The sequence below is a fragment of the Hypanus sabinus genome, chromosome 6 (genome assembly GCF_030144855.1).
Source record: "Hypanus sabinus isolate sHypSab1 chromosome 6, sHypSab1.hap1, whole genome shotgun sequence".
Lineage (NCBI taxonomy): Eukaryota > Metazoa > Chordata > Chondrichthyes > Myliobatiformes > Dasyatidae > Hypanus > Hypanus sabinus.
In genome coordinates this window covers 68,384,416-68,398,314 of record NC_082711.1, presented here as the reverse complement: position 1 = coordinate 68,398,314, position 13,899 = coordinate 68,384,416, and the positions used below count along the sequence as shown (strand labels likewise).

At 44.1% G+C, this 13,899-nt stretch overlaps 1 protein-coding gene across 3 annotated transcripts in view; it reads left to right on the top strand.

Annotated features, from left to right (window-relative positions):
• Positions 1 to 13,899, top strand: part of LOC132395562 (polypeptide N-acetylgalactosaminyltransferase 15-like) — a 78,576-nt gene that overhangs the window by 25,805 nt on the left and 38,872 nt on the right. For all 3 annotated transcript variants that reach the window (XM_059972353.1, XM_059972351.1, XM_059972352.1), the window contains exon 4: positions 654 to 821. In XM_059972353.1, the coding sequence (XP_059828336.1) occupies positions 654 to 821 (168 nt within the window). The remainder of the gene's footprint in view (positions 1 to 653; positions 822 to 13,899) is intronic.

The following is a 13,899-nucleotide window of genomic DNA, read 5'->3' as shown; positions in this document are numbered from 1 at the left end:
TATGTCTGACACAGCTTGGCGGCAGGAACTGCTGGAATGACATCCAGCTGCCTTAGGGGCTGTACTCCAGATTTGTTGTCTGGGTTTACTCCCGTAGCCTTCATCTCTTCTGAAGCCACCCACAAGGCAGTGGGGCTACTTACCTCAATTATTGACTACAGTATCTATATTAATGGCTTGTGTAGCTAGAGGTGAGGACAGTGTAAAGTATCTAGCTTCGCTGAAGACATAAAAGTAGGTAGGAAGGCATGATGAGCATATCTGGACTCTGCAACAGATCGAGTGAGTGGGCAAAATATTGATAAATTGGCATTTATTCCAGTGTGAGGTTATGCATTGCTTTAGGAGGAATCAAAAGGCAAATTATTATCTTACTGGAGATGGTAATTGAATGGATTTCAGAGGGATTTAGATGTTTTTGTGCAGTTTAGCAGATTACAACCAAGTTCTACCTTCAATACATATTCTGCTGTCATTTGCTGGAAATATTAATAAAATTTCAGTTGTTATTACTTTGTGCTGAAGTAAAATGAAATGGAAAGCACTGCTGGTAACGTTTGGGAAGGGCAGTATGATCAGTACTTATAAAATTACTCCTAAAGAAGAGAAGATGGAGAGAAGTTTGATGTCATTTGTTTTTTTTTCCATTACAGAACTCGTGTTGTTTCTCCTGTGATAGATGTTATTGATTGGAAGACGTTCCAGTACTACCACTCAGTTGATCCACAGCGAGGAGCTTTCAACTGGAAGCTGGACTTCCATTGGGAACCAATACCAGAGTATCAACAGAAGTGGAGGAAGTCTCCAATCAACCCTATACAGTAGGTCATAAAACCAGGGACCATTTAACTTTGATAATATTTAAAGTAAATAAGATTTTAAAAAATGATATAGAGGGGATGAACTTTTCCCAATACGATTGAAAATCAGAGGAGTCACTTGCAAAACAGTATACAGTGATGTAAAGTGAAAATTGGGGGCCAATAAATATCCTTTTACTTTACGTAATGCTACGTACTGTATGAATTACCTGATTGGCTTATGAGAAGAATGCATTGTTTAATTTGCCTCTGACCCAAACAACCATGGAAGATCCATGGATCTTTTAAGTTGCAGGAGCGGCATTAACACCTCACATGCAGCACAAATAATTGACAAGAAGCAGGAACAGAATCCCAACTGGTGCTCCACTCTGTGAAGCATCCTGAACGACAGCACAGCAGTGTGGCCACCAGTGAAGTCACTTCCATTTTTATTGATGCAGTCATCAATGTATTGGAAAATGAGTTGAGTGAGTGATCCAAGTAGGACTGAAACAAATTCTTTCCTACATATTCCCACAAAAAGACAGGTGTAGCTTGGGTCCATATGAGATCTTTCCCTCGCTCGACAAAGTGTGACTAAGTTGGTCGCTGTTCAAAGGTCAAGTAGGGAGCTCTCAAATCTTCCTTACGTGGGATGGAGTTGTAGAGGAAATATTCATTCATGATGAAGGTTAGTCAATGATTAGTCAAGGAAAATGTTGAAGTGAGTGAGAATATCAGAGATATCACAAAAGCTGGACTGGGGAGAAAGGGAAATTCAGGTTGGAAGAAGTGAATCAGTGGGGCAAGAGCAGGCTGAAATAATAGTCCAACCTGGACAGTCCTTCAGGACCTTGGAGAGAAAATAGCGCAGACTGTGTGAGGATGAAACACGGCAGACTGATTCTGTGAGGATGAGACATGGAAGACTGTGTGAGGATGAGGCATGGAAGACTGTGAGGATGAGACATGGAAGACTGTGAGGATGAGACATGGAAGACTGTGAGGATGAGGCATGGAAGACTGTGAGGATGAGACATGGAAGACTGTGAGGATGAGACATGGAAGACTGTGAGGATGAGACATGGAGGACTGTGAGGATGAGACTTGGAAGACTGTGAGGATGAGACTTGGAAGACTGTGAGGATGAGGCATGGATAACTGAGGATGAAAAATGGAAGACTGTGTGAGGATGAGGCATGGAAGATTGAGCATGAGAAATGGAAGACTGAGGATGAGACATGGAGGACTGTGTAAGGATGAGAAATGGAAGACGGTGTGAGGATGAGACATGGAAGACTGTGTAAGGATGAAAAATGGAATGTGTGAGGATGAGGCATGGAAGATTGTGTGAGCATGAGAAATGGAAGACTGAGGATGAGACATGGAGGACTGTGTAAGGATGAGAAATGGAAGACAGTGTGAGGATGAGACATGGATAACTGAGGATGAAAAATGGAAGACTGTGTGAGGATGAGGCATGGAAGATTGTGTGAGTATGAGAAATGGAAGACTGAGGATGAGACATGGAGGACTGTGTAAGGATGAGAAATGGAAGACTGTGTGAGGATGAGACATGGAAGACTGTGAGGATGAGACATGGAAGACTGTGTGAGGATGTGAAATGGAAGACTGTGTGAGGATGAGAAATGGAAGACTGTGAGGATGAGACATGAAAGACTGTGAGGATGAGACATGGAAGACTGTGAGGATGAGACATGGAAGACTGTGAGGATGAGAAATGGAAGTGAGGATGAGAAATGGAAGACTGTGAGGATGAGGCATGGAAGACTGTGAGGATGAGAAATGGAAGACTGTGAGGATGAGACATGGAAGACTGTGAGGATGAGACATGAAAGACTGTGAGGATGAGACATGGAAGATTGTGTGAGGATGAGAAATGGAAGACTGTGAGGATGAGACATGGAAGATTGTGTGAGGATGAGAAATGGAAGACTGTGAGGATGAGGCATGGAAGATTGTGTGAGAATGAGACATGGAAGACTGTGAGGATGAGACATGGAGGACTGTGAGGATGAGACATGGAAGACTGTGAGGATGAGACATGGAGGACTGTGAGGATGAGACTTGGAAGACTGTGAGGATGAGGCATGGAAGACAGTGAGGATGAAGCATGGAAGACTGTGTGAGGATGAGACATGGATAACTGAGGATGAAAAATGGAAGACTGTGTGAGGATGAGGCATGGAAGATTGTGTGAGCATGAGAAATGGAAGACTGAGGATGAGACATGGAGGACTGTGTAAGGATGAGAAATTGAAGACTGTGTGAGGATGAGACATGGAAGACTGTGAGGATGAGACATGGAAGACTGTGAGGATGAGACATGAAAGACTGTGAGGATGAGACATGGAAGACTGTGAGGATGAGACATGAAAGACTGTGAGGATGAGGCATGGAAGACTGTGTGAGGATGTGAAATGGAAGACTGTGAGGATGAGACATGAAAGACTGTGAGGATGAGACATGGAAGACTGTGAGGATGAGACATGAAAGACTGTGAGGATGAGACATGGAAGACTGTGAGGATGAGACATGAAAGACTGTGAGGATGAGACATGGAAGACTGTGAGGATGAGACATGAAAGACTGTGACGATGAGACATGGAAGACTGTGTGAGGATGTGAAATGGAGGACTGTGTGAGGATGAAGCATGGAAGACGGTGTGAGGATGAGAAATGGAGGACTGTGTGAGGATGAAGCATGGAAGACTGTGTGAGGATGAAAAATGGAAGACTGTGTGAGGATGAAAAATGGAAGACTGTGAGGATGAGACATGGAAGACTGTGTGAGGATGAGACATGGAAGACTGTGTGAGGATGAGAAATGGAAGACTGTGAGGATGAGAAATGGAAGACTGTGTGAGGATGAGACATGGAAGACTGTGTGAGGATGAGACATGGAAGACTGTGAGGATGAGAAATGGAAGACTGTGTGAGGATGAGAAATGGAAGACTGTGAGGATAAAACAAAGTTGGAAAGAAGATCTGATAAGGAAATGAAATTCATAACTGTGGGGGAGACAATGGCTTGATTTTCAAAGTGAGGTATAAGGATATGATTGACAGCTGGCATCTGGCCTCAGTGAAACCATCAAATTACAACCTTTACAGCAGGTTTTCTGGTAATATAAACTACTACTATTTCTAAGGGGGCCGGCATCAGGGACGATGATGGACTCTCCACTCCTCCCTCTCTCATCAGTGTGTTCAGTTCATCTACATTAGCTGCACCGCTGTCTTCTAGGAGCTTGTTGCCCATATTCTTGGGAGGGCGCCCAGGGTTCATCCTCCCATATGATGACTAGACTGGCAGGTAGCTCAGGGTGGCATAGACAGTGCCCCGCTAGTTGCAGTCTTCTCGCCTCGATTTTAGTCATCGTAGAGCTCGACGTTCGTCAAGTGCTGTTGCCAACTCACATCAAGAGCCATCCGGAGCATTCGTGTGAGGATGCCAATATAGAAGTCAGTCCTTTAAGTGGATTACCACCAATTGAAAAGAGGGTAGTTTAGAGTGAGGGAAGGGGATGGAAACATTAAGGCATTGAACATCCCTGCATTTGTTATCAATGTGCATATCAAGAGAAGGTATGAGACCAGCTAGAAGTGTTCAGATTGATTGGGAATTCTGGAGTAAAGCCACCATTGAAGATTCTCATTTGGAATCAGAGAAAGAAAGAGGAAAGGGATGGTGAGACAATATAATAAGGAACTAAATGTGTGGGAGGAATTATGGGGGAGAGATGGGGGTCACAGGAAACAGGAGGAGGAGAAAGGTCAGGAAGAGTATTGGAATCCAAGAGCTGTCAAAGTTTGCAGTCTTTGATATTTGTATACAAGAAAATTACTGTAAATGGAAATAAAAGCTACAAGTATATGATATTGAAAAACAGTGTTCAATGTTCTCCATCTGTTTAGGCTAAAATAGTAAGTGAAATGAGTGAGAAAAACGCAGAAAATTGCCAAACCTGGAAATCTGAAATAAAAACAGTATTTAAGCAGTGTCAGTAGGAAAACAAAGTGAAACAACATTTCATTGCACACATCACAATATATTGATCACATTGGGCAATGAGGTTATTGATCTGAAGCATTAAATTTGTTTCTCTCCCCGGATCTGCCTGACTTGAAGTATCTGTTTTTATTTAAGAAAATGGGCGAGGCTACCCACACAGGAAGAGGGAGTGGGTGGGCTTTTCTCTTCTCCTGTTCAGTGCAGTGCTAGGCTGGAGGTCTTTGTTTTGAGCGTAGGGGCCAGCAAGGCACGATGCATCTCAAAGAAAAAAATGGCTGCAGTTGCTAGCACTTTAGTGCAAGGGTATTTATTACAAAAATTAGTGAAAACTGTGAAAAGAAAACTGCCAATATTTACACAAGGCTATCTGCCAGAAAACACAATAATAGCTCCATTCTATCCTTCAAGTTTGAACTTCTGGCTGCCCCCATCTCTCTCTCATTGAGGGCAACCAGATTCTTTTTTGTTACTCTAGGACATACCATTTTTAAATATCACCAAAGTGAACTTAAGACTACATATGATTTAAAATATGATACACCCCACAATGTAGTTATACTCATATTACAAAATAAACATAAATATCTATATTAAATACAACATACAAACAACATGTACACATTTACATATCTCTATTCCTGAAGAAATTGAATATTCTGCCGTATTTGGTAGGAAAGCCAACCCGAGTGCATCAGCTTGATTTATGAGAATATACTGGGGAAGACACTAATGTGTGTTCAATCAAACAGCAGAATGACAAGGCAATGTTTGTGTATGTGTGAATGCACGTGTGAATTTAACAAGTGCTCTCCATCCCATTACCAGTCTCATCTCCTGTGGCGATGATGCTCAGCAGAGAAGACAGCTAGTCTGCAATAACGTTCCCTTTTTCTGCTATAATGGTGGATACAGAATTTCAAAGATTGCAGCTTCGAGTGCCACTGTGTCACTTTGGCATTATGGTCTTTCATTGGGTGAACGTGTTCTCGGTGTAAAGGTCAAACTTCCTGCCAAGGAGGTAGTACCGGAGGCTGCCAAGGCCCCACTTAATGGCCAAACACTTCTCTTCAATGGTGGAACACCTGGTTTCCCCTGGGAGCAGTTTTCAGTGCAGGTAAAGGCATCCACTTGGTCAAGACACTATCTGTCAAAGTCTGAGCTACACCAAGAAATCCTGGCTCACTGAGTTCCTCCAGCACTTTGCTTTTTGGTTGGTGCTCCTGAACATCCAGCATCAGTTGCACAACTAAGGAAACAGTATAATTTGTTACAGGAGTACCACACTGTTGTGTACACAATATTTCAGTAATATTGCAAATATGTTGTTTGATTAAGCATTCATTGTTGTTTACATAATGCATTGCAGGTTATATGTAAAAATACGTGAATGGCATACGTCGTCACACTACCACATCATAAGTGCGTGCTACGCTAAAGGTAAAAAAAAGTTCACACACATTGTTCAGGCTTCTTTGTTTTTCTTTTGATTAACTTTGGAGTTACAAAATGTAACACACACTATTCCTTGCATCTGGAGAACAGATTGGATTACGTCAAAACTGACTGCAGACTATTGATGTGCCACTCACAGTCCACAGAATTTATTACAGAAGACAAGGATTATTTTTTCCAGCATTTAGATGTCAATATACATTCATGGGTGCTTCTGATAATTCTTCTAATAGATCTTGATTACCAAAAAAGGTCAGGCTAGATAGGACAGGAGGGCAGGACTCCTCAGGTTGGAAGGCATAGACATAACATCTCAAAGGAGCTTCAGAAACACCACATCCCACCTGCATCTGCTAAAGCAGGGGTCACCAACCGTTTCTGCACCACGGACCGGTTTAATATTGACAATATTTTTGCGGACTTGCCGACGATGGGTTGGGGGTGTTAATCACAACCTTAATATAGGTGATAAGTCAACTATAAGTCACTTATAAGTGGCTAATACACTCAATTTCATTTCTAAAAGGGTTTATCTAACAAACTTAATATTAAACACACAGCGCATATTTTCCTCATATGAACATATAAAGTCACTGCAACACACCGATATCACTGAATCATTGGGAGTCCTGGGCTTGTTTCCTTGCAACAAGATGGTCCCATCCAGGGGTGATGGGAGACAGCAACACTCGAAGGGGGTCCTTATGTCCAGTCCATTTCTCAATTTAGTTTTCATTGCATTCATTGCAGAAAACCCCGCTTCACAGAAATATGATGTTGGAAGGGGAAGCAATGTTTTCAGTGCTTTCGTGGCTATTTCAGGATATTCAGCCTTGACTTTGATCCAGAATGCCAGCAGAGATGTTACATCAAACATACTTTTTAGCCCACCGTCATTTGCAAGCTCGAGGAGTTGATCTTCTTCCTATGCTGACATGGATGATTTACCAGGGACATTCACAATGGGTCACGGACCCATTCCTTTGCATGTCTTGGGTCATTTGTGGTTGGGAAGTAATGCTTGAATTCTGTCAACAGCAAAGATAGGTGATTGCACACCAGCTGTGAGAAGGACGATGCAGCCTCATTCTCTCCCAAAATCCCAGCTAATGGTGGGAACATGTCAAATATGCCCCTGTCCACTCCCCGCCCCCACAGTTCTAGTTTGGCTTTGAAAGCAGACACTTTATCTGCCAACTTGAAGATGGTTGTCATTATCCCCTGAAGTGACAAATTGAGTCCATTGAGCAGGTTGAAGATGTCACACAAATAAGCGAGTTTTGCTATCCACTCCTCGTCACTGAAATGTGCTGCCAGTGGTGACTTTTTTCCTGAAAGAAATCTCTGTAGCGGCTCTCTTAACTCAAAATCCCTGTCCAGGGCCCTCCCCCTTGATAGCCACCTGACTTCAGTGTGTAAGAGAAGGCGTTTGTGCTCTGCATCCATTTCCTCACAAAGCTGCTCAAACAGGCGTGAGTTAAGGGCTTTTGCTTTGATGTGATTGATAACTTCAACAACATCACTCAATATGCTGTTAAGATCAGATGACATTTTTCGGCTAGCCAGCATTTCCCTACGTATGACACAGAGTGTAGACTGGCATTCAGGAACAACCTCTTTGACTCGGGTAGTGAAACCAAACAGCCATCCAGTCATAGCTGCAGCCCCGTCTGTGCATATTCCAACACAGAATGACCAGTCCGGTTTGCCTGACATGCAGTCATTCAAAGACTTAAATAGTTCTGCTCCAATTGTTAGTTGGCAGCAGCAGTGCACACAACATATCCTCCTGCACATCATCTTGAAATATATATTGCACATAAACCTGCAGTATTGCCTTGTTGTCGACATCGGTAGACTCGTCGACCTGGATGGCATTCCATGGTGACTCATTAAGCCGTTCCAACAGCTGTGCTTCAGTGTCCTCCACTATGTCATTGATTCTGCTTGAAATTGTGTGATGCACTATCAATAACTCCAAAAGACTGGAAGTAGAGTAAACACTGAAAGGCTTTTATTAGCAGTAAAACGGAGCATGTCCATGCTGGATGACTGGGGGAGGAGCAGAGACACAATCACCTTCATTCAGGGGTCTGTGGGAGGAGCCACAGGAGCAGTCAGCAGAGAGGCATGTCCAGACAGACAGGCATACTTTATTGATCCCGAGGGAAATTGGGTTTCATTACAGTCGCACCACCAAGAATAGTGAAGAAATATAGCAATATAAAACCATGAATAATTAAATAATAATAAGTTAATCATGCCAAGTGGAAATAAGTCCAGGACCAGCCTATTGGCTCAGGGTGTCTGACACTCTGAGGGAGGAGTTGTAAATTTTGATGGTCACAGGTAGGAATGACTTCCTATGATGCTCAGTGTTACATCTCGGTGGAATGAGTCTCTGGCTGAATGTACTCCTGTGCCTAACCAGTACATTATGGAGTGGATGGGAGTGATTGTCCAAGATGGCATGTAACTTGGACAGCATCCTCTTTTCAGACACCACCATCAGAGAGTCCAGTAAACGTGGTTTACCACATCGTCGTAACTGAAAGAGAAACCTGTGCCATCTTGTTAGCTGCAGCTTCTCCAAACAGTTCACGGCACATGTCCTTGGCAGCAGGCAGAATCAATTCTTCACTAACAGTGAGAGGCTTCTTAGCCTTAGCAATACGGCTAGCCACTAAGTAAGACGCTCTCTGAGCAGCAGCATTTGTGGAGGTAGTGGCTCTCAGCACTTGCTTCTGTCCCGCTTGGTCACGTTTTTTCTGCTGAAAAAATTCAACGGGTTTGTCTTTAAGTGCAGGGTGCTTGGACTCAAGGTGCCAAAGCAATTTTGAGGGCTTCATTGCCTCATTAGACAGCTTGTTTCCACATATCACATGCAGGGGGCTTGGAGCGTGCGAGTCACCGGTTGCATTAAAGCCATATTTTATGTACAACTCGTCGTATTTTCTGTTGAAGGAAGCTTTCTATTTTTTTTGCAGTCTCGGCCTCAGCTGTCTCTGCATTATCATCAGCGTTAGGCCTTTTATGTCCCCTACCACCTCTTCCAAAGAAACTCTCAAGCGACGTTTGTTTTTTACTCATCGAGTAGTTGTAGGTTAATGACCGACTGATGACCTGGCGTGTGTTCAAGTTCAACGGTGGGCGTGACAGGGAATGAGGAAAGGTGCCGTTGACTCATATCGTTTCATATCGCCAAATCATATCGTTTCTTTGCAGCCCGGTACCAGTCCACGGCCCAGTGGTTGGGGACCACATTGTATTCTTTAGCAGCTAAAGAATAAAGGATTTGCAGCTCAGCTTTTCTAAGACAGTCATCACAAAGGTATGAGCATTCTGTAAGGCGACGTTCAACCAGCCTCATATGACTGGACTGCTCCCTCTGTGCAGATCAATGTTACATTAACTCTTGACTTCTGATTCTACCTCATCATGGCCTTTACACCTTGTCATTTACCAGCACTCCATTTTCTCTATAACTGTGACAAGGTATTTTATATTGTTGTACTGCCTTATGCTATGAAATGATCTGTATGGATGGCATGCAAATAAAGTTTGTCACTAGATCATTCCAAGCAGCATCTGATGGAGAGCACTTGGTAAACATTTTCCCTACACATGCTCATTCACACACAAACGCAAACATTGCCTTGTCATTCTACTGTTGTTGAGCTAAGCATACACACTTCAAAATCTTCCCCGGCCTCTTCTAAACCAATCTGATACACTTGGGTTGGGTTTATGGTGCCTTTCCTGTCATACACAGCAGAATATTCCATTTCTTCAGTAATAGAGATATGTAAATATGCATATGCTGTTTGTATGTTGTATTTAATGAAGCTACTTCTGTTTATTTTGTAATATGATTGTAACTACTTTGTGGGGCGCATTATATTCTAATTCATGTGTAGTCTTAAGTTTAACTTTGTTGGTAATTGAACATGTTATGTCCTGGTGTTTAAAAAATGCTTATTTCCCTTAGTGAGAGAGAGATAGGGACTGCCAGGAATTCACACTGAACTGGAATAAGTAAGGAGCTACTATTAGGTTTTCTAGTAGTTTTTGTTTGTAAATATTGGCAGTTTCTTTTCATTATTTTTGCTAATTTTTGTAAGTTTGTTTCTTGTTGGACTTAAGCACCCTTGTGCTAAAGTGCTGAGTGACTCCAGCCATTTTTCCTTTGCTCATAATCCACATATCTAACATATGGTGACGGCGATGGGATGGCCAGTCACAAAGGGGTTCATTCCACTTAGAGGAGACTAGGGCTGCAGTCCTGAGTCAGGAAACCCCCTGTGGTTAAAAATGAAGCAGGAGACCTCAAAGGAGGAAGAACTTCAGTACAGGGCCCAACTCGGGCCAAAGGCACAAGGATCTTTAAGTAGCACCACCTCCAAACCCTCCATGGAAAATGTGTTCAGAGACTTTTTGGCTGCCCAGCGGAAGAGATGATGCTTTTAGAAAGGAATTCCAAAGCCTGCAGAAAAATCGCAAGATATCTTCTTATCAACAAGGTGATGGTATTGGGAACTACCTCCTCAGGTCTGAGAGGATGGCCCAGATAGGGCAATGGCCAGTGGAGGAGTGGGCCTGCCAGCTAGTGCCAGTACTGACGAGTAAAGCTCTGGAAGCCTACACTGAAGAGATGTCCCACTATTTTGACATGAAGGAGGCACTGCTAGCTAAATCTGATATCTGGGCAGAAATCTTTCACCAACGCTTCCATTGCATTACTCTATCACCAGGGGAGTCACCCACTGAGATGTATCATCCCCTAAGGGGTCTCTACTAGAGCAGAAGTCCAAGGAGGAGATTGGTGAGACCATTGCTCTGGAGCAGCTGCTGTGGGTTCTTCCTCCAAGCACCAGAACATGGGTCTGAGAGCACTATCCAGCGGATGGACTTCCTGCGACCTGACTTACTCTGCAGTACCCCAATGCCCACTAGGGGCACCATCACAACCATCATTCGGAAGCAAAGGAGACTCTAACCATCCAAGGGGCTCTCAGGGTAACTTTGCAGAATTAGGGAGTGGGAGAAACGAGGGCAAGGAACCTTTGGCAATTTCTTCTAAGACTTTTATTTGCGACTATTGTCAGCAGCCAGGTCATAAGTCCTGTGTGTGTCCTCTGAAGAAGCCCAAATAGTGAGGTATGTGCTATGTACATACCAAGAGAGGGAAGATGCGATGATGATGGTAATGACTGTAATGATTGTGAATAAGGTAATGGAAATCAAGCAGAATGTGAGAGAAAGAGCTAGTGTTTATAACAGTCAAAGTTATTGGAAAGCCTGTTAAAGCTCTTTTAGATTCTGGTAGCTCACTGTCATTTATTAAGAAAAGTCATGCCCCTGCCTCTAGTGTTGACTGCAGTCACTAAACATCTTCCACTGTGTCCATGGTGACTGTAAATCTGAGCCACTGGCAGAACTCAACATTGAGTTGGATGATCATAAGTATTTGATGAAAGTGGGGGTGCTGGAGACATGATTCTGAAGAGAGATTTGCCTATGTTACATGAGTTGTTAAGGAATCACATCTGAGTAGATTCTGGTGTTTCTGATATTGTCAAAACCAAAGCAATGGCCGTGATACAATCTCTGCCTGACTTGGATACGAGTCTGTGCGAAGGAGGAACCAAAAACCCTCGAAAGCCACGCTAATGGTGGTACCTTGGGGAATGAGCTGGCTCTCCTGCCTCTGAGGATGTTTGTACAGATGATGCACCTGTAGGTTTTTGCAAATAAAATGACAGGAGGTGTTTTAATGTTTAAGAAAAACATTACAACTCATTTATTGAACTTCAAAATACTGAACACAAAGTGCAGTGAAAGTACTTTAGGTAATTACATCATCATGTCAGTTCAGCCTCTTAAAGTGAACCCTAACTCAACATTGGTGTCTGTGAATTATGTACCCTCCACGGGCACACCCAAAATTCACTAAAACTGGCAGTGTGGGCCTGTCTGCCCAGCTCGGGTCCTGTTCTCCCTGGGTGGAGGAACAGCAGGTACCTCTGGCTTGGCCTGTGGTGTGTTGCTATACTCACAGTCATGTCATGATGGCTGGGGCATGGTAGCGGAATCCTTCAAATCTCAGTGCGCCAGTTTAAGGCGATCTACCAAAACACATTCAGGTTTACCCTCTTATCTATGATAAAAGTCATTTCTCTCCGTTCCAAAATGCGGAATGGGCCACTGTAAGGGGGCCTAAGGGGATGTTGGTGTGCATCATGCAGCAAAAACAAACAAGGCGGAATGTAGGTCAAAAGGAACCCACGTCAGGAATAAAATCACTTGGTACTCATAATGGCTGCTCGTACACTAACTCAGCCACAGATGACTGCAGGTCCTGTATTGGAGATGTTCTGAGCCCCCCAGCAGGACCCACGGGAGCCGATCATGTCAACACTCCTCTGTCAGGGAAGCCCTCAGAGCAGCCTTTAAGGAGCAGTGAAACTGCTAGCATTGGCCATTGGACTGTGGGTGATACACCGTGGTGTGATGTAGCCTAATGTTGAGGTTCTGGGCCATCACAGCCCAGAGGTCTCATACGAATTGGGGACCGGGATCAGAGGAAATGTCAGATGGGCGCCAAGCCGAGCAACCCGGGTGTTGATGAATGACTGATCAATATCTGGGACCATCATCGATACTAGAGCGATGACCTTTGGCCACCTGGTGGTGTGGTCCACTGTGGTAAGGAGGTGTGTGAAACTGTGGCGGGGGGGGGGGGGGTGGGGGATGACATGGTCAAACCATTGCTTAGGGACCTCAAAGGGTGCCAATGGCACCTGGACATGAAGGTTAATTCCTGCCAGCTGGAGCTCCACACAGGCTGCACTCCAATCATGCATGTCCTTTCTAAGGCTGTGCCTCACAAATTCTAGTGCAGCCAGTTTCTATGAGGCCTTACGGCCAGGATGCGAGAGGCCACGGAGTTAAAAACGTGTGCCCCTAGATTGTGGGCACAAATGGGACGAGGTCAACCGTGTGAGACTTTGCAGAGGAGAGAACCCCAACATCCCCAAACTTAATGTCAGTCACCTGCAAACCCATGCCTGCTGTTCGGTAAGCCTGGACCTCTGGCCCAGTAACTTGGTCAGCTGCGATGCCGGCATAGACAACCCCTGTGTATATGTGCCTCAATGACTGGCCATGAGGGGCAATCAGCCACGGTGTTATTTTTCCCCTTAGTATGTTGTAAATCAGTTGTGGAATTGATATGTAGGCAAAGGGTGTGGTATTTTGGCCATTGCATGCACGAGGGGTTTGTGGTCAGAGAACACTGTAAAATAGCAACCCTCTAGAAGAAAACAAAAAATGGTGGACAGCGACTGAGAAGCTCATAGTCAAACAAGCTGTACTTCCTTTCAGGGGGCAGAACTGGTGGCTGCCACACGTCTCCCATCAACAGTTCGTGCACAGCACCCACGGCATAGTCTGAAGCATCAATTAGTAACGGCTATGGATGCCTTGGGGTTATAAGATCATAGTGTCGCATTGGAAAGAGCTCATTTGGTATCATCAAGTGCCCTGGTCATGTCCGCTATTGCTTTAAGCGCACTATACGGGGGAAACGCAAGTTCAGCAGCTCACAGA